Genomic DNA, 22,809 nt, shown 5'->3' with positions numbered 1-22,809 from the left:
CGATTGATCGCGCCTGCCGATCGATTCGATCGGCGATCGATTGCTAATGCCTGCCGATCGATTCGATCGGCGATCGATTGCCAATGCCTGCCGATCGATTATATCGGCGTTCGATTGCTAATGCCTGCCGATCGATTAGATCGGCGATCGATTGCCAATGCCTGCCGATCGATTATATCGGCGATCGATTGATCGCGCCTGCCGATCGATTATATCGGCGATCGATTGCCAATGCCTGCCGATCGATTAGATCGGCGATCGATTGCTAATGCCTGCCGATCGATTGATCGTGCCTGCCGATCGATTATATCGGCGATCGATTGCCAATGCCTGCCGATCGATTAGATCGGCGATCGATTGATCGTGCCTGCCAATCGATTATATCGGCGTTCGATTGCTAATGCCTGCCGATCGATTAGATCGGCGATCGATTGATCGCGCCTGCCGATCGATTAGATCGGCGATCGATTGCCAATGCCTGCCGATCGATTAGATCGGCGATCGATTGCTCATGCCAGCCGATCGATTGCTAATGCACACTATTTGCACACTCCTTGCACACCCTTTGCACTCATACAGAGGCAGGAGGTTTCTCAGTTCTGGTCGCGGTTTTTTGGGGCGTTCATTCAGGGGGATTTCCTCAAGGATTGGGACACTCCTTGATTCCATCCCTTGCCTGTCTCCCAAGCGCCACCCTGTGGGCAGAGCGCGGTACTGCGCGCCTGCCTCTCCCAAGATGGCGGCTCGGGTGTCGCTCCCCGACCTTCTAACTCTGGCTGCAAAAGGAGGGTGGCACAGCAAGGAGCCCGCTCGCTCTAGTGGGATGCCTGCGCACGACGCCGACACCGATCCCACGGGTGCGATTTTCGGCGGCGTTTCCAATCGTGCGGACATCTCCTTCAGCCCGCTTCGGCCCGGGGAAGAGGGGCGGGGCCGCCAGCGATGGTCCCGGCGCAGCCCGGGCAGGCTCGGGGCGGAGCCGGGGCTTGGCGAGGCGGGGCACGGAGGTCCCGGGGACGGGACCGGGCGGGGCCGGGGCGGTGCGTTAGGGGCGGTCCCCAGTGGTCCCAGGCGGCACCGGGGGCGGGGCCGGGTGATCCCGGAGCGGTACCGAGCTGTGCTGGGGACGGTGCTGCAGGGGCGGTGCCGGGCCCGCCTCAGGGTGATTGAATGCCCAGAAATCGCCTCCTCTGCCCCGTGCTCACACTGAGCTGCGGGCTGCAGCGTGCTGTCGGAGCTCCGCACACAGCACGGATTTGGGCTTCCCCTCCTCTCAAACCCTCTCCCCCTTCTTCCTCCTCCTCATCTTCCTCTTTGTCCTCTGTCACTGCTGAGGCTCTGGAAAGAACTGAAATTCTGCAGGGAGAGATGTCCTCTCGTGGCCCCAGGGACTGCCTCGGCACGGGCCAGGAGCGCCTCCGGCCCCTGCCTTCTCCTGCTTGAAAAGATCACCTGGAGCCCGAGCTCGGGGGGGTGAAATCAGCTGAAATCCAGGTAACTCTGTCAAGTGCCCCCAGGGACATCGGCGGGGCTGGGGAATGAGGGTTTGAAACAGCAAATTCTTTGGAATATACACCTGTCCCTGTGCCGATGCTGCTGAGCTTCCTGCCACAGTATATCCCCACTCCATGAGGCGCTGTGAGGTTATGGCAGTGGGAATTGAGCAGGGAATTCGGGGCTATGGGCATAATTCACGGGAGCTAGCAAAGCTGACAGCCAACCCCAAATCGGGGCACAGCACAGAGAACAATCTGTGTGCTGCCCTGTCAGCTCAAGCCCCTGGGCTGGGAAGTATTGGGAGTTAAATGTATGGAATTACACAAATCACAGCAACTGGCATCACCCAGAGGGACAAACCAAGTCCCAAACAATTCCTCCCCAATCCACTCTGGGAAAAACACCCTGTGCTTGCCAGGAGCTCTGACCCTGCTTTTCCTACCAGCTCCTGAGCAGTGTCAGGGCCACCACGACGCCTTTAAAATCCAGATAAACCCCAAATCCTACACAGTGATTAATCCAAAGAAAGTACTGAATTGTTGTCATTAAAAGCTCAAAACTCATTAAGAATTCTATGACAACAGTGTAATGGACTCCCAGGAACCTCATGAATTCTCTCAGTTTCATTTTTGTGTATTTTTACTCCCTCATTTGGCAGCTTGTAAAACTTATCCTGGAATTCAGAGGTCAAGCAGGATCGACTTTGGATTGACCTTCACCTCTGTTCCCACTTTGTGCAAACACAACTCGTGCCCAGGTGGGTGAACTCATCACCTCAGCTTTTCATTCCAGAGTATCCCCTCCTTATTTCCCTGTAGATGAACTCAGATCCACTCCTCACCTCCACTGGTCATCCAAGCGTTCATTCTGTTCCCCACAGGCCCTGGTGGCCCCGGGGAGCTCCCTTGGCCTTTCTCCTGCCCCTCTGCAGCCCGAGGTCGCTACACAAACAGTTCTTGTGTCCCCTCTAAATGACCCCGGGTTTTCTGCTCAATGAATGGCATGACCCGTGCCCACTGCTCATGATTCACCCAACCAAAATCAAGAGCAAATGTTGCTTGGGCTTTAAGAACTTGAAATAACTCTGAAGCAAAAGAAATCACCTTTTTCTTCTGGTTTTTATTTTTATTTTTTCATTTAAGATGCTGGACTTGCCTCTGTGGATGTGTGCTGAGCTCTCACTGCAGGGGACTGTCAGGCCTGAATGGCTGTGAGTTCGTGTTCTTCTCAGTAGGGAATCAGAAATTATTCTTAGACCATAGAATTGTTTTCTGAAACCTTTCCCCTTTCCTCTTTGTGCCTTTGAATTTTTCAGCTGTTCCCTGTTGTCACTTCCCCTGCCTGACTTCTGTGCAGCTCCTAGCTGGGAAAAACTGGGAAAACTTAGGGGGTACAGAGGTGGAATTTTTGGCTGGATTTTTCTAACATTTCTAATTTTGCTGAACTTATTTCCCCAGTGAGAAGAGCACGAACTCACAGCCATGCAGGCCTGACAGTCACTGCGGGAAATCTGACACAGTATTAATAAGTAACCTTTCCTGAGAGCAGTCACCACCCCAGTCCTCCAGCCTTGTCAAATGTTTGCAATGAATGGACCCAAGTTCTAATCCTTAATCTAAATTTATGTCAGCTTTTGTTAGAAAGATACCGGACAGTAAATCATACAAGAGAATTTAAAAATTGCACAAAGAATAGCCGGCCCAGACCAAACCCAACCGCCCCCATCAGTGCTCCACCCCAATTTTGGGAGAAACAGTGATACAGTTTATAAATACTCTCCTTCCACACTATTCAGTCCTTCACCGCACATCCCCAGAGAGGAGTCCCTCAGACCTTGCTCCCCTGAACACCAGGAGAGCTGGAGTTTCACCCAGATCCCACATTCCCATGGCAGTTAATCCCAGCAGGGAGGCAAAGAGGAACCCTGCATCCTCTGACATAGCCCACAGCACGGGCAGCACCAGGAGCCCTCCAGGCTCAGACCTCTGGTGCTGAAGCCTCTGGGCTTTGGCTGATCAAACACCACAGCTCTTGGCAAAGATGGCAGGAGAGTCGTGATTCTTCCTGTCCTAAAAGAGAGGAGGAAAAGAAAATTAAGTCGACTGCAGAAGGATTCCAGCTCTCACACTTCTGGGGGGGGGAGAGGGAGGGGGAAGTGATTTGCCTAATTTCCACTGAAATCAGAGGTAAATGGTTCTAATCTGTATCCTTGGAAATCTGCAATTAGATATTTCGTCAACACTGGATTTAGTCTATTAAAAGCTGTACATTTTTCCCTCAACCATACTTTATGCATACTAGAGAAATAAATTTGCACGTTTTCTGGCTTTTCTGACATTTCCTGGCTTTTTAATCCTAGTCTTTGCCTTCTGAAAAGCATTAATTGACTCAATTTTCACTCATGACAAATCCACCTGGTTTTTAAAATATGAGATTTTACATTCATAGCGACAGAATTTTCATTGACATTTAAACTTGACTGAAAAATGTGCATGATTTCTACTGTGTTACCCTGAATGAGAACTCTATCTGTCAATTTAAATAACTTTCACTCTTTTCTTATTCATCATACAGCTTTTATCCCTTCAGATACCTTTGCTTTCTATCTATATTGTACAGCAAACCTCCACAACTTTAACTTTTCCATCTTTTCTGAGACATGTTTTCTTGTATTTCAATTACCAGTGGCCTGGCGTTTCATTTGCTCTGGCTTTCTTTGTGACTTTTGTTACCTTATTTAGCCCACGAAAACACCCACAGGGAATATAACCACAGCAGCTTATCAGAGCTGTAAAATTGAGGCTACATTTCTGATGTGCAATATGCTCTTGCAGTACCTTCACGAGGGCATTCTGCATACAGCAGGAGAATATTTACTGATGTACTAGTGCAATAATGACCCACCTGCCTCTGCTCCTCTCTGGGGCACTTTCTGTCTGTAGGGATTGGAATTAACGACAGTCTCTCTGTGCTGCCTGATGTCAGAGCTGAGAAAGGTGTCGAGGATATATAAGAGTCGTGAGACTTGCCAGAAAGGAAGAGGGAGAAGGATACTCCAGAGCCAGATGCAAGCGTGGAATTGTTGCATGCACACTTCCTGCTAACCAAGAGGGCTTGCTGGCTTCTCCAGTTAGATCTGTGACCACAAAAAGGTAAATACTTTGCCTTTTTTCTTACTTTCCCTGCAGTGTAAAAGATGCGCCTTTAGAAAAGCACTATATCCCCTATTATTAATCAAGAGCATTTTTTCAGGAAAAGACTAAGACAGCTTTAAAGTAAACTGCACTGGGGACCAGAATTTGAGACTGGGATATGTCAGGAAATGCAAATCAGAGATAAGGGATAGGATTGAAACTACTGGATGGAAAATGAGCATTTACTGCTGAGAGCTATATTTCTGAAACTGAATTGTGTCACTAAACTTGAAGGGATCATTTTTCTCACTCTAGCTTGTGAAAAAGACTAATTGCTCTTGATTTAGGACAGAATGGGCATCGGTGATAGGATGTGCTGAAGAGTATTTGGGTTAGCTTTCAGTTTTGAATCACTATTCTTTTCAGAAAGTTTGGAAGGGAAGATGCACAACCTGAAGTTGTCAGTTTTCTTCATTGCACTTTCTGTCACTCTGAGCTGTTTGGAAGCTACACCTATTGAGGGGTGAGTGACAAATAATCATGTTTATTTCTTTTTAGGGAAAAAGGTGTTCAGATTATTGCATGAGTTGCTTTTGCTTTCATGTCTTAAATAATATAAAAATAGAGTTATTCAAGCTCACTGTTTTATTGTTGTTCAGAGATTACTGTCTCTGGCTGATGATCTATCTGATGGTACTTCCAAGAGACAAGGATGGATGTTGCCTGTAATGTCACACAATACACTCTCAGGACTCAGTGAGGAAATGCCAGAACAACCAGCAGCAAAGACAAAAAGGTATTGATTTTCCTTGTTTCTTCCAGCCATATCAGATTGAATCATGAAGCAAACTTTGTTCCAGTGATATCCTGCTATTTGAGAGACTTTGCTTCTGCTTTTTTTCCCTCAGGAAAAAAAAAAAAAAAGATATTAAAATATCCTTCTACTAAACAGAGCTTTCCTATAAGCATAAAGATCAGCTTTTCTGTAACAAAAAGATCAAAGCATTTAGGGTCGAAAGTGAAATCCAGGGACTTTGTTTCAAATCATTTGATCATTTTACGATTATAAACTTTCTTAAATTAAAGAGGCTGCAAACTCTACATTACCTTGTGAAGAAAGGTGCATTTTGCAAGCGCCTTCCTTTTTAAAAAGTTCATCAGATTTCCAAGCCTGGAGGGGAAAGAAAAGAAAACATACCCTTCTTAATAATACTGCAGCTCTACTGGAATGGAATTATTTTATGGTAAAAATGCTTTCAGTAATTAAGCAATTTTAAAATCACATAATTAAATATTAATCATAGGAAGAAGGAAAAGAAGAAATTGATTCTGAGAGAATTTCACTTGTCTGAAATATATTGTTATTTATAAATTCAATTTCAGGACCTCTGTGAGAACCAGTTGCTATTTGAACCTTGTGTGGTAAGGACTTGAATAAAACCAAAAGAAATATCCATGAAAGTCAATGGGAGGTTATATAAAGCCCTATGCAACAATTTTCTTGTAATGCAATTACACATTTAAAATATTAATTGCTTAAGAACTGCTGCCTATCTACTAATCAAGAACCTGTATAAGACAGACATTCCTTTCATAGCTGCCTTTCCTCTTGTATTATTAGATCAATACAAATAACTTCAAAAGGTTATATGACATTTTAGATGATAGATTTAATAATCAGTAAGCAAAGGAACACATTGGTAACTGCTCAGAGTTTGAAACTGGGATATAGCTGCTCTTCACAGTAAATTTTAGCCACAAAGTGATATCTAATTCATGCCATATCAGCATGAAGAAGTCCAAGAAAATATGCAACAACTCAGTAGGCAATCTCTGCGAGCAAGTATTTCTGTTTGAAGGAAGAACACAGTAATCTAAGAAACAAGTCTGAAAACCCAAGCTAACCATTACATTGCAATTTAAAAAAAACCCTCGTGCTACATAGGTTTTACGTGGAGTTCTGTAAATGATCTGTCGGTTCAGATCATAAAATGTTATTTCTAGATACGGATCCTTCCTCGGACACTCTTTAAAGTATCATTCAGCAAAGGATTTTCTCTCACCACAACAGAACTTTCAATTTGCTGGTGTTTCAAAAGAGATGTGGCAGGTTTTTTTTTTTAGATGAAACCTCTGTTTAGTCAGAGCTAAGTGGGAGAGAGACAGAGCAAAAGACCGTCCTAAGTGATTCTGCAGTTGGCAGAAGCTGGCAATGCCTGCTACTTCTCATGATATGTGGTGCAGATGGGAGAAAGAGTCTTTGGGTTTAATCCACTTGCTGTGGACTGGAATATTACCACTCACTTCAGTGAGAGCAGGATGTAATTCTGTGAAAACATGAGAACTGAATAAATGTTAGTGATCATCATTATGTTAGTAATCCTCATGATATCAGCAAGAGCTCTAAATAGATTTAGAAGTTCAGCTGAAAGTTAAACATTTAATCATTGCTTTCACTTTGTGTCTCACCTATACTATCATTACAGGTCTTCTAAATGTCATAAACTGCTGTGCAGGATATCAATAAAAACGACATATGACAGTTCATGTCTCTGCATTTGAATAACCTCCATCATTAAAACTGATAATAGCACCCAGCACAAGGATTTTTTTCAGGAACAAAGTAGGTGGTGGGAAGATTCTAATGTTCCTGTATTTGTGCACATATTAAAAGAACTCCCACATTAGCAGAGCTCAAATGACTATGAGAAGTGGCACACTCGATGGCTCATTGTTTGACTTACTGCTGGCTGTCTTTGTTTCACCTTGGCAGTCACCAGCTGGAGAAGAGGAGATGCAACACGGCCACGTGTGTGACGCAGCGCTTGGCCGATTTCCTGGTGCGCTCCAGCGGCAGCGCCGGGGCCCTTTACCCGCCCACCAACGTGGGCTCCAACACCTACGGAAAGAGGGACAGAGAGCCCCAGAGCCACGCACAGCTTTAGGCTCTGGAGATGGCTGCTGACACTAGAAGCTCAGTTTTTATTGTATCAACAACCTCTCGGTCATTTATTACTTGTACAGTCTTACCAGTGCCTTGTTTTCTCTGTGTGTGTGGGGGGGTATGTGATTTATGTTCATCATTCCACCATGCATGTACAATGACATGCATAGGCTATTCTTCCAACCCCATTAAGAACTCCAGAAATCTGCTTGTTAAAATCCTTTGTAAAAATCTGTCACGATAATAAATGGAAAAGTAATGGCAACAATGTTATTATTATTATTATTATTATTATTATTATTATTATTAAAAGGATGAAAAAGATAACCCATGATGTGTATGTCTTTATAGTCACAGTCTGGTAAGAGAAAGAAACCGCCTTAATTAAAGAACAATAAATATCAGAATGCTAGCAAAAGTTATGTCCTAATGAAAGTAAAACAGAAGAATCTTCTGTTTTTTAAACATCTACAGCATCTTGTCTGGTACAGTTGAAGGAACAACTAGATGAGAAAAGATGCTGCATTGTGCACCATAATCAGACAATTATGCAGTTAACTGATTGGCCTGTTTCCACTATAACATACAGCAAGCAAGGAAACGTGGTCTTGCAGCACAGACTTCTGTGCCTACTGAGCAGGGGATTTTAAGGATTTGCAGTTCTTATGTTAAGATGATATCAGTAAAATGTAAGCATAATAAGTATAATAATATATGTAAGTATAATAAATATCAATAAGAGATAGCTCTGATACAATCTAGGAGAAACTCCCATCCTTGGGTATTCCTTTCCTTAACTACAGTAACAAAGGGAAGAGAAAAAACAATGAGTAGCTCAAGAACCAAAACACATCATAGAAACTCAGTAATTTTTTCCACTGGCATACTTAAATTGCTACCAAAATCCAGGGGAAATATTTCAGAGATGGGCAGACCTTAATGAGAATCTGATGGCATTATTTTCTCCTATCTCAGCCCAGAATCAGGGCAGGCTTAAAAACCTTTAAGTTCCTTTAAATTTTAAGCAAATTTTCATAGAGGTGAGCTGTTTCATTTCACAGAAATGGCTGTTTTGTCCACACTTCCTCAGTGAAGGGTTCACTGTTGTCCGAAAAACATTATTGTCCAATTACGAAAAACATTCAGCAGAACCTTAGTTCTGGAGAGGCAAATGAAAGTTCAATAACTGCCTTCAGTTGGTTTGTTTCCATTACAAAGTATACCTCGAAATAGAAACATTTTTGCTAATTTAATGTTAAATGGCATATTCACATCATTTCACACACAAAAAAATGCATGGGAATAAAAAGTACAGGATTCCTACTGTAAAAAGTGTTATTAATTACTCTCTTTATTGAGGGAAGTTTCAACCTTCATTAAAGTTCTAATGGATATTAATTCTGAATTTTATTGAGAAAACCGTTTATATGCCATTGAACTAATACTTCTGCCAGCTTGAAATGCCTTCCATTCCAGTTACTTTTGAGTTACACTGCACACACACTGTGCGTTTAATTGGTTTTTAATTTAGAATATTTATTTCATTTATTAACATTTCAGAAAACAAATGAGAGAGAGGACAGCTTTGAAGTGTCACTGCGAGATTGTTTGTACAGAGCAGTAACCAAGTGGAGCCTTCCCTGTGGGTAGCTGCTGATCTCTAGGCTGATCCCAGCCCGGAATATGAGCCACGCTTTATGCACCAGATTTTGTTTTTTCAGCTACCATTTGACAAACACTAACAAAGCACAGGCTGTCCATGCACAGGACCAGTGAAACTGGGTACATTATTTTCTGCCTCACACACTCGAATCTGGTGGATTGGATACCAGCATCTATTTCACACAATCAAACTATTCCACAAATACTGAAAAATCTAACTCGGTTCCTAAGTCAGTGAAACCACCAAGAGAGAAAAGAGGGGGACCATCTCACCTGTCTTTAGCTCCTCTTTGTCTAACCAGTTGTCAGCGCTCTCCTGCTATTTGGTGGAGGAAGACTACTTCCAATTCATCCCAGCTTAGACACCTATTTTAGGATAGGATTAATCACTCCTGAAGTGCCTCTATTTCTTCGCTGATGATAGAGAGTGTCTAGACAATTAGCTGAAAATGAGCACTTAGAATTAAGATAACTAGAGTTAGTTGACAGGAATCTCATCTGCATTTGGTATGAACCGTTCAAACTAAAATCAAAGAGAAAAAGATTTGGTAAAAAAACCCCACACCACCAGCACCTCAGACTCCAAATCAACTTTCATTCTGAGCTACGTTAGTTAATTCATCAGCCAGAGCATCTTGAGAAACTTCCTTCAGTGAGATTTGTTCCCGCCCGTACTCCCTTGAGAAGACAGCTCTGCTCCCTCCCTCCTGCTGTTGCTGCACTTGGCCTCTCAGAGACGAAGCATCTAGCCATAGTAAGGCTGGATACAAGCACAGTCCAGGGCTAAATGAGCCAGGAAAAGAATGGACTGTAATGGAAAAAAGAAAATAAATACATTTATTTAATAATGAATTAATTACTAATAAGCATTTAAGCATTACTTCATCAGCTCTGCAAACAGCATGGCCAGAATTTTCTGTGCATTTTTAAAAATCCCACTATGTATTTCTAGGCTTCTTCAGGGATGTAAATATTACTTGAGAATCGAGCCTTAGATAGATTGGATTCTTTTTCAATTCATCTGGCTTCCCTACACCTTTCAGAGAATATGCAAGCAAACAAAAAATACAAAAGAGGAAAATTAAGAATACAGACAATGTGATAAACATGGCATTATTCCCCTTAAAAAACCGAAGATACTAAACCTCTGCTTTTTAGCATGTAAGTAACGAAGTCACACACGCCGCATATCAGGCAATGTTTAAATACAAAGCCAGTCCTAAAAAAGTCCAAGTGCACAAGCATAAAATAAAGCAGGAATATTTTGTCTAAGGATATATCGCTCAGTATTACCCATTAGCATTCCTTGTTTAACCTTTTATTGCATCTACTTATGTTAGTCACTTATAAACTCTTTAAATCTCTGTTGTTTCCCCCCACTTTCTACACAAGGCTTTTACTTTTTAATGCATTAAAGGCTATTGTTGCAGCCACAGAACACTCCCATTGCACTTACCTATGCCCGATATGCAACAAATAGAAGTAAGAAAGCCTTCTCCTGCTGATATGACCGCTGCTCTTCCGGCCCTGCAGCCTCTCACCCCTACACCCTTCTAGAAACTCATGGCTGCTATCTTGTTGTGCTGCATCAAGAACAAATATGTTATTGAAATATAGAAATCATTGCCACCTGGAATAGGGTTCTGCAGTTGCTACTGCCCGAGGAATGAAAGGAAAACAGAGGTGGCCACACTGGCTGCACACTTGAATGCAATTACACAGCTGAATTCATGCACAAGTAAAATATAACCCGAAGGAAAGAAAAAATACCGGTTTTCTAGTGAAGCACAGAACAGCATCAATTTCCACAAACGAGGCTCAGTCCGAGTAAGAGCTGCAGCCCCACACTGCCTGGGGGGTTCTTCACTCCTTCCACACCCCAGTCCCCTCTCTCCAGCAGAGCAGCAACATCCAAGCTCGGTGTTCCAGCTGCTCATGTCTCTTTCAAAGAAAACTTAGCAATAAAAGCAGCTGTGAGTCAGGAAGACAGCCGAGTTTGCCCTTGAAAGGAGGTGGTCACACACAGTGAAAGACAAAATGCACAGAGAGCTCCTAAGGAAAAAAGGCAGCGACCACGTCTTTTCCCTGGGCTCTGCAGGGGAGGGGCTGTGCCGGCAATGTCCCTCCTGTGCCAAGTGTCACGATCCAAAAAAAAACCAACCCCAAATTATGGATTAGGATTATTGATTAGCAGGAGCGTGACCAGAGCCCCGGCAGGACGGCAGCGCAGCGCCGCCTGGCGGCGGAGCAGGAGAGCAGCGCCGGACCCCGTGCCAGTGTCGGTATCGCCGCGTCCCCTGCTGGCCGCGGCCATGCCGGTCCCGATGCCGCCCACGCCCCCCCGCGCGGCACCGGGTCGGCCCTCCGCCCGACTTCGTCGCGTCTCCGCCGTCGCTGTCCCTCCCGCCCCGAACTTCGGCGCCGCGGCCCGCCTCTTGGCATCATCTCGTCAACGCCCCACGGCGTCTCGCCCCCCCGCGGGACCCGAGCGTCCCCCGGGTCACCCGTCCGCAACACCGACGCTCACCGCCGCGTCAGCCGGCCGGCCCACCCCCCCGCGGGACCTCGACAGCACATCCCCGCAGATCATAACGCCGGCGAGCAGAACTTCATGCGGGCCGCCATATTTGTCCGGTATCACGTGACCGGACGGGCGCCGCCATATTTACTGTTAGGGGCGGTCCCTGGCGGGCCGGCGGGGGCGGAGAGTGGGGAGGAGGCGGGGACAGTGGGCGGGGACACGGTGACGGCACTGATGGGGGTGGAGCCGAACGTGGCGGGAGTGGGGGGTTCTGATAGGCGGGCCGGAACTGCCTCGGGCTCTGATTGGCTGGCCTGGCCGGCCCTTCCACATAAATAGCGTGTGCTGCAGCGGGTCGGGCACTGCGGAGGCGGCGGCGGAAGAGGTAAGGGCGGGGTCTTGGGGGACGGCGGGGCCGAGCGGCGTCACGCGGCGGGGCGGAGCGCGGGGGGGGCGGCGGTCCGGGACAGCGCGCGGCCGCAGCGTTCCGGGGGTCCGCGGCGGGGCCGAGCGGCGTCGCGCGGCGGGGCGTGGCGGGCCGGCGTCGCGCGGCGGGGCGGGGCCGAGCGGCGTCACGCGGCGGGGCGGAGCGCGGGGGGGGCGGCGGTCCGGGACAGCGCGCGGCCGCAGCGTTCCGGGGATCCACGGCGGGGCCGAGCGGCGTCGCGCGGCGGGGCGTGGCGGGCCGGCGTCGCGCGGCGGGGCGGGGCCGAGCGGCGTCACGCGGCGGGGCGGAGCGCGGGGGGGGCGGCGGTCCGGGACAGCGCGCGGCCGCAGCGTTCCGGGGGTCCGCGGCGGCGGCGAGTGGGGAGGCGACGGGCGGGGACGCCGTAACGGGACTGATGGGGGTGGAGCCGAGCGTGGCGGGAGTGGGGGGGCTCTGATAGGCGGGCCGGAACTGCCTCGGGCTCTGATTGGCTGGCCTGGCCGGCCCTTCCACATAAATAGCGTGTGCTGCAGCGGGTCGGGCACTGCGGAGGCGGCGGCGGAAGAGGTAAGGGCGGGGTCTTGGGGGACGGCGGGGCCGAGCGGCGTCACGCGGCGGGGCGGAGCGCGGGGGGGGGCGGCGGTCCGGGACAGCGCGCGGCCGCAGCGTTCCGGGGGTCCGCGGCGGGGCCGAGCGGCGTCGCGCGGCGGGGCGTGGCGGGCCGGCGTCGCGCGGCGGGGCGGGGCCGAGCGGCGTCACGCGGCGGGGCGGAGCGCGGGGGGGGCGGCGGTCCGGGACAGCGCGCGGCCGCAGCGTTCCGGGGATCCACGGCGGGGCCGAGCGGCGTCGCGCGGCGGGGCGTGGCGGGCCGGCGTCGCGCGGCGGGGCGGGGCCGAGCGGCGTCACGCGGCGGGGCGGAGCGCGGGGGGGGCGGCGGTCCGGGACAGCGCGCGGCCGCAGCGTTCCGGGGGTCCGCGGCGGCGGCGAGTGGGGAGGCGACGGGCGGGGACGCCGTAACGGGACTGATGGGGGTGGAGCCGAGCGTGGCGGGAGTGGGGGGGCTCTGATAGGCGGGCCGGAACTGCCTCGGGCTCTGATTGGCTGGCCTGGCCATAAATAGCGTGTATTTCGCAGGGTCGGGGCACTGCGGAGGCAGCGGCGGAAGAGGTAAGGGCGGGATCTGAGGGGGGCGGGCGGGCGGCGGTTAGGGGTGGCGCCGGGGCCCGGCCGGCGCGGCGTGGGGCCCGGGGTGGGTCGGCGGGCAGGCCCGAGCGGAGCTGCGGGGCGTGGTGGTGGGGGGGGCGGGGCCCAGGGGGAGGCGACAGGGCCGGCCCGGGCGGCGCGGGGGCGGGGGCGGCGGGGCCGGCCCGGGCGGCGCGGGGGGGGGGAGGTGGCGGGGCCGGCCCGGGCGGCGCGGGGGGGGGTGGAGCGCAGCCGAGGGGCGGGGCCCGCGGCGGAGCGCGGCCGCTGGGGCCCGGCGTGGCGTGTAGGGGGGGCGGCTACTGGGTCTGGGGGACTCCAGTGAGGCAATTTATATGGTTTCAAGTATTGGGAATAAAGGTGCTTTTTTATGTTTTTCTTATCTCTAAGCTTTATATGATTTAATTGCGTTTTCTTCTTTCTTAGACTGAAACTGAGAGGCTGGAGCTGAGGAAGCAGAGCTGGAGAAATACGGTAAGGTTTGAAAACATAACTGCTTTGGGGCTGTGTTAGGGCATATGGAGGCACGATGGTATGTGTGTGGCTGGATATTAAATCACTAAGGGATATGAAAGGGAGTCTAGAGATGTTAAAAGGGTAAGGATTCTCAGATTGTGGCTGAAATATGAGTTCAGGAGGTGCTCAAACCACAGAGAGGTAGAGGTAAAAAAAATATCCTGCCGTGGAAAGCAGAAAGACCATTACATGGCACAGCCGGAGCAATGTGGATCCAGAAGCGAAGCAGAAGAACTGGCAGTTGAATAAAGCTTGTGGTTTGAAAAAGAGCTGAAATCACAGGGGGTGGGGCAAAAGGGGTGTCTGAAATGATTGACTCTGAAATCGCTCGTGCCGGGTTAGAAGGGATGGAGGTGAAATCGCCGTAGGAGCGGGATACGGACTGGGGCAGGCTTCGAGGCTCTGGGGCGGGAGGTGAATTGGTGCGGGGCTGGAGCCAAGACACAGATGCTGTGCATTGAAGGTGGAGAAGATTGCTCTTGCAGAGATGGAGAAAGGCTCAGGTGAAGTCAGAAGAGCAGAGCTGGCAGTTGAATAAAGCTTGTGGTTTGAAAAAGAGCTGAAATCACAGGGGCTGGGGCAAAAGGGGTGTCTGAAATGATTGACTCTGAAATCGCTCGTGCTGGGTTAGAAGGGATGGAGGTGAAATCGCCGTAGGAGCGGGATACGGACTGGGGCAGGCTTCGAGGCTCTGGGGCGGGAGGTGAATTGGTGTGGGGCTGGAGCCAAGAGACAGATGCTGTGCATTGAAGGTGGAGAAGATTGCTCTTGCAGAGATGGAGAAAGGCTCAGGTGAAGTCAGAAGAGCAGAGCTGGCAGTTGAATAAAGCTTGTGGTTTGAAAAAGAGCTGAAATCACAGGGGCTGGGGCAAAAGGGGTGTCTGAAATGATTGACTCTGAAATCGCTCGTGCCGGGTTAGAAGGGATGGAGGTGAAATCGCCGTAGGAGCGGGATACGGACTGGGGCAGGCTTCGAGGCTCTGGGGCGGGAGGTGAATTGGTGCGGGGCTGGAGCCAAGACACAGATGCTGTGCATTGAAGGTGGAGAAGATTGCTCTTGCAGAGATGGAGAAAGGCTCAGGTGAAGTCAGAAGAGCAGAGCTGGCAGTTGAATAAAGCTTGTGGTTTGAAAAAGAGCTGAAATCACAGGGGCTGGGGCAAAAGGGGTGTCTGAAATGATTGACTCTGAAATCGCTCGTGCCGGGTTAGAAGGGATGGAGGTGAAATCGCCGTAGGAGCGGGATACGGACTGGGGCAGGCTTCGAGGCTCTGGGGCGGGAGGTGAATTGGTGCGGGGCTGGAGCCAAGACACAGATGCTGTGCATTGAAGGTGGAGAAGATTGCTCTTGCAGAGATGGAGAAAGGCTCAGGTGAAGTCAGAAGAGCAGAGCTGGCAGTTGAATAAAGCTTGTGGTTTGAAAAAGAGCTGAAATCACAGGGGCTGGGGCAAAAGGGGTGTCTGAAATGATTGACTCTGAAATCGCTCGTGCCGGGTTAGAAGGGATGGAGGTGAAATCGCCGTAGGAGCGGGATACGGACTGGGGCAGGCTTCGAGGCTCTGGGGCGGGAGGTGAATTGGTGTGGGGCTGGAGCCAAGACACAGATGCTGTGCATTGAAGGTGGAGAAGATTGCTCTTGCAGAGATGGAGAAAGGCTCAGGTGAAGTCAGAAGAGCAGAGCTGGCAGTTGAATAAAGCTTGTGGTTTGAAAAAGAGCTGAAATCACAGGGGCTGGGGCAAAAGGGGTGTCTGAAATGATTGACTCTGAAATCGCTCGTGCCGGGTTAGAAGGGATGGAGGTGAAATCGCCGTAGGAGCGGGATACGGACTGGGGCAGGCTTCGAGGCTCTGGGGCGGGAGGTGAATTGGTGCGGGGCTGGAGCCAAGACACAGATGCTGTGCATTGAAGGTGGAGAAGATTGCTCTTGCAGAGATGGAGAAAGGCTCAGGTGAAGTCAGAAGAGCAGAGCTGGCAGTTGAATAAAGCTTGTGGTTTGAAAAAGAGCTGAAATCACAGGGGCTGGGGCAAAAGGGGTGTCTGAAATGATTGACTCTGAAATCGCTCGTGCCGGGTTTGAAGCCGTTATCGGGGTAGACGCCATAGGGGTGCCATCGAGACGGGGCGATCCATGCGCCAAGATTGGCACAGGTCCGGGCTGTTGAAGGTGGGTCTGGGTCGCGTGCCAGCGCATGGAACGGGGACACGAAGGGCCATAATAGGAGGGGGACCGTAGGGCCGGAGGTGAAATATCCGTGGGAGCGGGATACGTACCGGGGCATGCTTCGAGGCTCTGGGGCGGTGGCTGAATTGGTGCGGGGCTGGAGCCAAGACACAGATGCTGTGCATTGAAGGTGGAGAAGATTGCTCTTGCAGAGATGGAGAAAGGCTCAGGTGAAGTCAGAAGAGCAGAGCTGGCAGTTGAATAAAGCTTGTGGTTTGAAAAAGAGCTGAAATCACAGGGGCTGGGGCAAAAGGGGTGTCTGAAATGATTGACTCTGAAATCGCTCGTGCCGGGTTTAGAAGCCGTTATCGGGGTAGACGCTGTAGGGGTGTCATCCAGATGGGGAGATCTGTGTGCCGAAATTGGTGCAGGCGTGGGGTATTGGAGGTGGGTCTGGGTCAGGGGCATGGGGGCTAGGGGGCCGGGGGGGACCAGAGGCCAGACAGTCAGTGCGTTAGGGGGCCTGGGCATCCTAGGGCAAGGTGGCTCACAGGTCAGCAGGGCCAGGTGGTCATGGGGCCTTGCGGCCATGGGACTTGGGGGCTAGGGGGACAGTGGACCCATGGGCCAGGGGTTCAGAGGCCAGGGGCCGAATGGGTCATGGGAGCTGGGGGGATGAGGTGCCCAGGTTAGGTTTTGGGGTTGGACTTAGACTTGGGCTTAGTCTACGTCTTGGGGTTGGGGTAAGGGGTAAAGGTTAGGGTTGGGGTTATAGTTGGGTATGGGTAAGGGTACAGGTTAGTGTTAGGGTACGGGTTAGGGTACGGGTACGGCTTAGGGTACCGGTGAGCGTTAGCGTACGGGTTAGGGTATGGTATAGGGTTAGCGTACGGGTTAGGGTATGGGTAGAGGGTAGGGTTAGGGTTAGGTTTAGGGTTAGGATTTGTGTTAGGGTTAGGGATATTTGGGTTACGGTTAGGGTTAGTTCGGTTAGGGTTAGGGTTATAGTTAGTGGGTTTAGGGTAAGGGTTAGGGTTATTTGGGTTAAGGTTAGGGTTAGTGTTAGGGTTAGTTGGGTTAGGGTTAGGGTTATTTGGTTTAGGGTTAGGTTTAGGGTCAGGGTTAGGGTTAGGGTTATTTGGGCTAGGGTTAGGGTTAGGGTTAGGTTTAGGTTTAGGGTTAGCTGGGTTAGGGTTATGGTTAGGGTTATTTTGGTAAAGGTTAGGCTTAGGGCTAGTTTATAGGGCTAGTTGGTTTAGAGTTAGGGTTATTTGGGTTAGGGTTAGGTTTAGGGTCAGGGTTAGGGTTAGGGTTATTTGGGCTAGGGTTAGGGTTAGGGTTAGTTGGGTTAGGGTTATGGTTAGGGTTATTTTGGTAAAGGTTAGGCTTATGGTTAGTGTTAGGGCTAGTTGGTTTAGGGTTAGGGTTAGGGTTATTTGGTTTAGGGTTAGGTTTAGGGTCAGGGTTAGGGTTAGGGTTAGGGTTATTTGGGCTAGGGTTAGGGTTAGGGTGATATTTAGTTGGGTTTGGGTAATGGTTAGGGTTATTTTGGTAAAGGTTAGGCTTATGGTTAGTGTTAGGGCTAGTTGGTTTAGGGTTAGGGTTAGGGTTATTTGGTTTAGGTTTAGGTTTAGGGTCAGGGTTAGGGTTAGGGTTATTTGGGCTAGGGTTAGGGTTAGGGTTAGGGTTATGGTTATGGTTAGTTGGGTTTGGGTTATGGTTAGGGTTGTTTTGGTAAAGGTTAGGCTTATGGTTAGTGTTAGGGCTAGTTGGTTTAGGGTTAGGGTTAGGGTTATTTGGTTTAGGGTTAGGTTTAGGGTCAGGGTTAGGGTTAGGGATATTTGGGATAGGGTTAGGGTTAGGGTTAGGGTTAGGGTTATTTGGTTTAGGGTTAGGTTTAGGGTCAGGGTTAGGGTTAGGGTTAGGGTTATTTGGGCTAGGGTTAGGGATAGGGTTAGGGTTATGGTTAGTTGGGTTTGGGTTATGGTTAGGGTTGTTTTGGTAAAGGTTAGGCTTATGGTTAGTGTTAGGGCTAGTTGGTTTAGGGTTAGGGTTAGGGTTATTTGGTTTAGGGTTAGGTTTAGGGTCAGGGTTAGGGTTAGGGTTATTTGGGCTAGGGTTAGGGTTAGGATTAGGGTTAGGGTTAGGGTTAGGGTTATGGTTAGTTGGGTTTGGGTTATGGTTAGGGTTATTTTGGTAAAGGTTAGGCTTATGGTTAGTGTTAGGGCTAGTTGGTTTAGGGTTAGGGTTAGGGTTATTTGGTTTAGGTTTAGGTTTAGGGTCAGGGTTAGGGTTAGGGTTATTTGGGCTAGGGTTAGGGTTAGGGTTAGGGTTAGGGTTAGGGTTATGGTTAGTTGGGTTTGGGTTATGGTTAGGGTTGTTTTGGTAAAGGTTAGGCTTATGGTTAGTGTTAGGGCTAGTTGGTTTAGGGTTAGGGTTAGGGTTATTTGGTTTAGGGTTAGGTTTAGGGTCAGGGTTAGGGTTAGGGATATTTGGGCTACGGTTAGGGTTAGGGTTAGGGTTAGGGTTATTTGGTTTAGGGTTAGGTTTAGGGTCAGGGTTAGGGTTAGGGTTAGGGTTATTTGGGCTAGGGTTAGGGTTAGGGTTAGGGATAGGGTTAGGGTTATGGTTAGTTGGGTTTGGGTTATGGTTAGGGTTATTTTGGTAAAGGTTAGGCTTATGGTTAGTGTTAGGGCTAGTTGGTTTAGGGTTAGGGTTAGGGTTATTTGGTTTAGGGTTAGGTTTAGGGTCAGGGTTAGGGTTAGGGTTATTTGGGCTAGGGTTAGGGTTAGGGTTAGGGTTAGGGTGATATTTAGTTGGGTTTGGGTAATGGTTAGGGTTATTTTGGTAAAGGTTAGGCTTATGGTTAGTGTTAGGGCTAGTTAGTTTAGGGTTAGGGTTATTTGGTTTAGGTTTAGGGTCAGGGTTAGGGTTAGGGTTATTTGGGCTAGGGTTAGGGTTAGGGTTAGGGTTAGGGTTGTGGTTAGTTGGGTTTGGGTTATGGTTAGGGTTGTTTTGGTAAAGGTTAGGCTTATGGTTAGTGTTAGGGCTAGTTGGTTTAGGGTTAGGGTTAGGGTTATTTGGTTTAGGGTTAGGTTTAGGGTCAGGGTTAGGGTTAGGGTTATTTGGGCTAGGGTTAGGGTTAGGGTTAGGGTTAGGGTTATGGTTAGTTGGGTTTGGGTTATGGTTAGGGTTATTTTGGTAAAGGTTAGGCTTATGGTTAGTGTTAGGGCTAGTTGGTTTAGGGTTAGGGTTAGGGTTATTTGGTTTAGGGTTAGGTTTAGGGTCAGGGTTAGGGTTAGGGTTATTTGGGCTAGGGTTAGGGTTAGGGTTATGGTTAGTTGGGTTTGGGTTATGGTTAGGGTTATTTTGGTAAAGGTTAGGCTTATGGTTAGTGTTAGGGCTAGTTGGTTTGGGGTTAGGGTTAGGGTTATTTGGTTTAGGGTTAGGTTTAGGGTCAGGGTTAGGGTTAGGGTTAGGGTTATTTGGGCTAGGGTTAGGGTTAGGGTTCGGTTTAGGGTTATGGTTAGTTGGGTTAGGGTTATGGTTAGGGTTATTTTGGTAAAGGTTAGGCTTATGGTTAGTGTTAGGGCTAGTTGGTTTAGGGTTAGGGTTAGGGTTATTTGGTTTAGGGTTAGGTTTAGGGTCAGGGTTAGGGTTAGGGTTATTTGGGCTAGGGTTAGGGTTAGGGTTAGGGTTAGGGTTAGTTGGGTTTGGGTTACGGTTAGGGTTATTTTGGTAAAGGTTAGGCTTATGGTTAGTGTTAGGGCTAGTTGGTTTAGGGTTAGGGTTAGGGTTATTTGGTTTAGGGTTAGGTTTAGGGTCAGGGTTAGGGTTAGGGTTAGGGTTATTTGGGCTAGGGTTAGGGTTAGGGTTAGGGTTATGGTTAGTTGGGTTAGGGTTATGGTTAGGGTTATTTTGGTAAAGGTTAGGCTTATGGTTAGGGTTAGGGCTAGTTGGTTTGGGGTTAGGGTTAGGGTTATTTGGTTTAGGGTTAGGTTTAGGGTCAGGGTTAGGGTTAGGGTTAGGGTTATTTGGGCTAGGGTTAGGGTTAGGGTTAGGGTTATGGTTAGTTGGGTTTGGGTTATGGTTAGGGTTATTTTGGTAAAGGTTAGGCTTATGGTTAGTGTTAGGGCTAGTTGGTTTAGGGTTAGGGTTAGGGTTATTTGGTTTAGGGTTAGGTTTAGGGTCAGGCTTAGGGTTAGGGTTATTTGGGCTAGGGTTAGGGTTAGGGTTATGGTTAGTTGGGTTTGGGTTATGGTTAGGGTTATTTTGGTAAAGGTTAGGCTTAGGGTTAGTGTTAGGGCTAGTTGGTTTAGGGTTATTTGGTTTAGGGTTAGGTTTAGGGTCAGGGTTAGGGTTAGGGTTAGGGTTATTTGGGCTAGGGTTAGGGTTAGGGTTAGTGTTAGGGTTAGGGTTACGGTTAGGGTTATGGTTAGTTGGGTTTGGGTTATGGTTAGGGTTATTTTGGTAAAGGTTAGGCTTAGGGTTAATGTTAGGGTAGTTGGTTTAGGGTTATTTGGTTTAGGGTTAGGGTTCGGGTTAGGGTTATGGTTAGTTGGGTTTGGGTTATGGTTAGGGTTATTTTGGTAAAGGTTAGGCTTAGGGTTAGTGTTAGGGCTAGTTGGTTTAGGGTTAGGGTTATGGTTATTTGGTTTAGGGTTAGGTTTAGGGTCAGTGTTAGGGTTAGGGTTATTTGGGCTAGGGTTAGGGTTAGGGTTAGGGTTAGAGTTAGGGTTATTGTTAGTTGGGTTAGGGTTATGGTTAGGGTTATTTTGGTAAAGGTTAGGCTTATGGTTAGTGTTAGGGCTAGTTGGTTTAGGGTTAGGGTTAGGGTTATTTGGTTTACGGTTAGGTTTAGGGTCCGGGTTAGGGTTAGGGTTAGGGTTATTTGGGCTAGGGTTAGGGTTAGGGTTAGGGTTAGGGTTAGGGTTAGGGTTAGGGTTATGGTTAGTTGGGTTTGGGTTATGGTTAGGGTTATTTTGGTAAAGGTTAGGCTTATGGTTAGTGTTAGGGCTAGTTGGTTTAGGGTTAGGGTTAGGGTTATTTGGTTTAGGGTTAGGTTTAGGGTCAGGGTTAGGGTTAGGGTTAGGGTTATTTGGGCTAGGGTTAGGGTTAGGGTTAGGGTTAGGGTTATGGTTATGGTTAGTTGGGTTTGGGTTATGGTTAGGGTTATTTTGGTAAAGGTTAGGCTTATGGTTAGTGTTAGGGCTAGTTGGTTTGGGGTTAGGGTTAGGGTTATTTGGTTTAGGGTTAGGTTTAGGGTCAGGGTTAGGGTTAGGGTTAGGGTTATTTGGGCTAGGGTTAGGGTTAGGGTTAGGGTTCGGGTTAGGGTTATGGTTAGTTGGGTTAGGGTTATGGTTAGGGTTATTTTGGTAAAGGTTAGGCTTATGGTTAGTGTTAGGGCTAGTTGGTTTAGGGTTAGGGTTAGGGTTATTTGGTTTAGGGTTCGGTTTAGGGTCAGGGTTAGGGTTAGGGTTAGGGTTATTTGGGCTAGGGTTAGGGTTAGGGTTATGGTTAGGGTTAGGGTTAGTTGGGTTTGGGTTACGGTTAGGGTTATTTTGGTAAAGGTTAGGCTTATGGTTAGTGTTAGGGCTAGTTGGTTTAGGGTTAGGGTTATTTGGTTTAGGGTTAGGTTTAGGGTTAGGGTTAGGGTTATTTGGGCTAGGGTTAGGGTTAGGGTTAGGGTTAGGGTTATGGTTAGTTGGGTTAGGGTTACGGTTAGGGTTATTTTGGTAAAGGTTAGGCTTATGGTTAGTGTTAGGGCTAGTTGGTTTAGGGTTAGTGTTAGGGTTATTTGGTTTAGGGTTAGGTTTAGGGTCAGGGTTAGGGTTAGGGTTAGGGTTATTTGGGCTAGGGTTACGGTTAGGGTTATTTTGGTAAAGGTTAGGCTTATGGTTAGTGTTAGGGCTAGTTGGTTTAGGGTTAGGGTTATGGTTATTTGGTTTAGGGTTAGGTTTAGGGTCAGGGTTAGGGTTAGGGTTATTTGGGCTAGGGTTAGGGTTAGGGTTAGGGTTAGAGTTAGGGTTATTGTTAGTTGGGTTAGGGTTATGGTTAGGGTTATTTTGGTAAAGGTTAGGCTTATGGTTAGTGTTAGGGCTAGTTGGTTTAGGGTTAGGGTTAGGGTTATTTGGTTTAGGGTTAGGTTTAGGGTCCGGGTTAGGGTTAGGGTTAGGGTTATTCGGCCTAGGGTTAGGGTTAGGGTTAGGGTTAGGGTTAGGGTTAGGGTTAGGGTTAGGGTTATGGTTAGTTGGGTTATGGTTAGGGTTATTTTGGTAAACGTTAGGCTTATGGTTAGTGTTAGGGCTAGTTGGTTTAGGGTTAGGGTTAGGGTTATTTGGTTTAGGGTTAGGTTTAGGGTCAGGGTTAGGGTTAGGGTTAGGGTTATTTGGGCTAGGGTTAGGGTTAGGGTTAGGGTTAGGGTTAGGGTTAGGGTTAGTTGGGTTTGGGTTATGGTTAGGGTTATTTTGGTAAAGGTTAGGCTTATGGTTAGTGTTAGGGCTAGTTGGTTTGGGGTTAGGGTTAGGGTTATTTGGTTTAGGGTTAGGTTTAGGGTCAGGGTTAGGGTTAGGGTTAGGGTTAGGGTTAGGGTTATGGTTAGTTGGGTTAGGGTTATGGTTAGGGTTATTTTGGTAAAGGTTAGGCTTATGGTTAGTGTTAGGGCTAGTTGGTTTAGGGTTAGGGTTAGGGTTATTTGGTTTAGGGTTAGGTTTAGGGTCAGGGTTAGGGTTAGGGTTAGGGTTATTT

At 48.6% G+C, this 22,809-nt stretch overlaps 1 protein-coding gene and 1 long non-coding RNA gene across 6 annotated transcripts; one reads left to right on the top strand and one right to left on the bottom strand.

The window, feature by feature from the left end:
* The first annotated feature begins 1,073 nt into the window (after positions 1–1,073).
* On the top strand, positions 1,074–7,843 carry LOC148217796 (islet amyloid polypeptide-like). 3 transcript variants are annotated; one of them, XR_015800738.1, is made up of 6 exons: positions 1,074–1,494; positions 2,156–2,254; positions 4,440–4,649; positions 5,058–5,154; positions 5,291–5,427; positions 6,015–7,221. XR_015800738.1 is itself a non-coding variant. In XM_088158471.1 (3 exons), exons 1-3 carry the CDS (start codon positions 5,075–5,077, stop codon positions 7,574–7,576), a joined length of 387 nt encoding a protein of 128 aa, XP_088014597.1. In that variant the 5' UTR covers positions 5,064–5,074; the 3' UTR covers positions 7,577–7,843. The 3 variants fall into 3 exon arrangements, 1 of the variants encoding a protein (XP_088014597.1); XR_015800739.1 differs by having other exon boundaries at positions 1,081–1,494; positions 7,118–7,221; XM_088158471.1 differs by lacking the exons at positions 1,074–1,494; positions 2,156–2,254; positions 4,440–4,649; positions 6,015–7,221 and adding an exon at positions 7,405–7,843 and having other exon boundaries at positions 5,064–5,154; positions 5,293–5,427.
* LOC148217795 (uncharacterized) lies at positions 5,259–11,471 on the bottom strand. Of its 3 annotated transcripts, XR_015800742.1 has the most exons (4): positions 10,694–11,471; positions 7,376–9,603; positions 5,739–5,802; positions 5,259–5,534 (listed from the first exon to the last, which is right to left on the bottom strand). It is a non-coding gene; the product is annotated as an uncharacterized LOC148217795 (long non-coding RNA). The 3 variants fall into 3 exon arrangements; XR_015800741.1 differs by having other exon boundaries at positions 5,259–5,802; positions 7,376–9,680; XR_015800740.1 differs by having other exon boundaries at positions 5,259–5,802.
* Positions 11,472–22,809: the final 11,338 nt, after the last annotated feature.

This window comes from Sturnus vulgaris, unplaced genomic scaffold (genome assembly GCF_052056855.1).
Source record: "Sturnus vulgaris isolate bStuVul1 unplaced genomic scaffold, bStuVul1.hap1 Scaffold_259, whole genome shotgun sequence".
NCBI lineage: Eukaryota > Metazoa > Chordata > Aves > Passeriformes > Sturnidae > Sturnus > Sturnus vulgaris.
This window is presented reverse-complemented; position numbering and strand designations above follow the sequence as displayed.

Bases quoted from the DNA above. Each gene is read 5' to 3' on its own strand.
- LOC148217796 (XM_088158471.1), top strand. From the start codon at position 5,075: ATGCACAACCTGAAGTTGTCAGTTTTCTTCATTGCACTTTCTGTCACT. The intron at 5,155-5,292 runs GTGAGTGACAAA...TGTTGTTCAGAG, and splicing joins GAAGCTACACCTATTGAGGG to ATTACTGTCTCTGGCTGATG. The intron at 5,428-7,404 runs GTATTGATTTTC...TCACCTTGGCAG, and splicing joins CCAGCAGCAAAGACAAAAAG to TCACCAGCTGGAGAAGAGGA.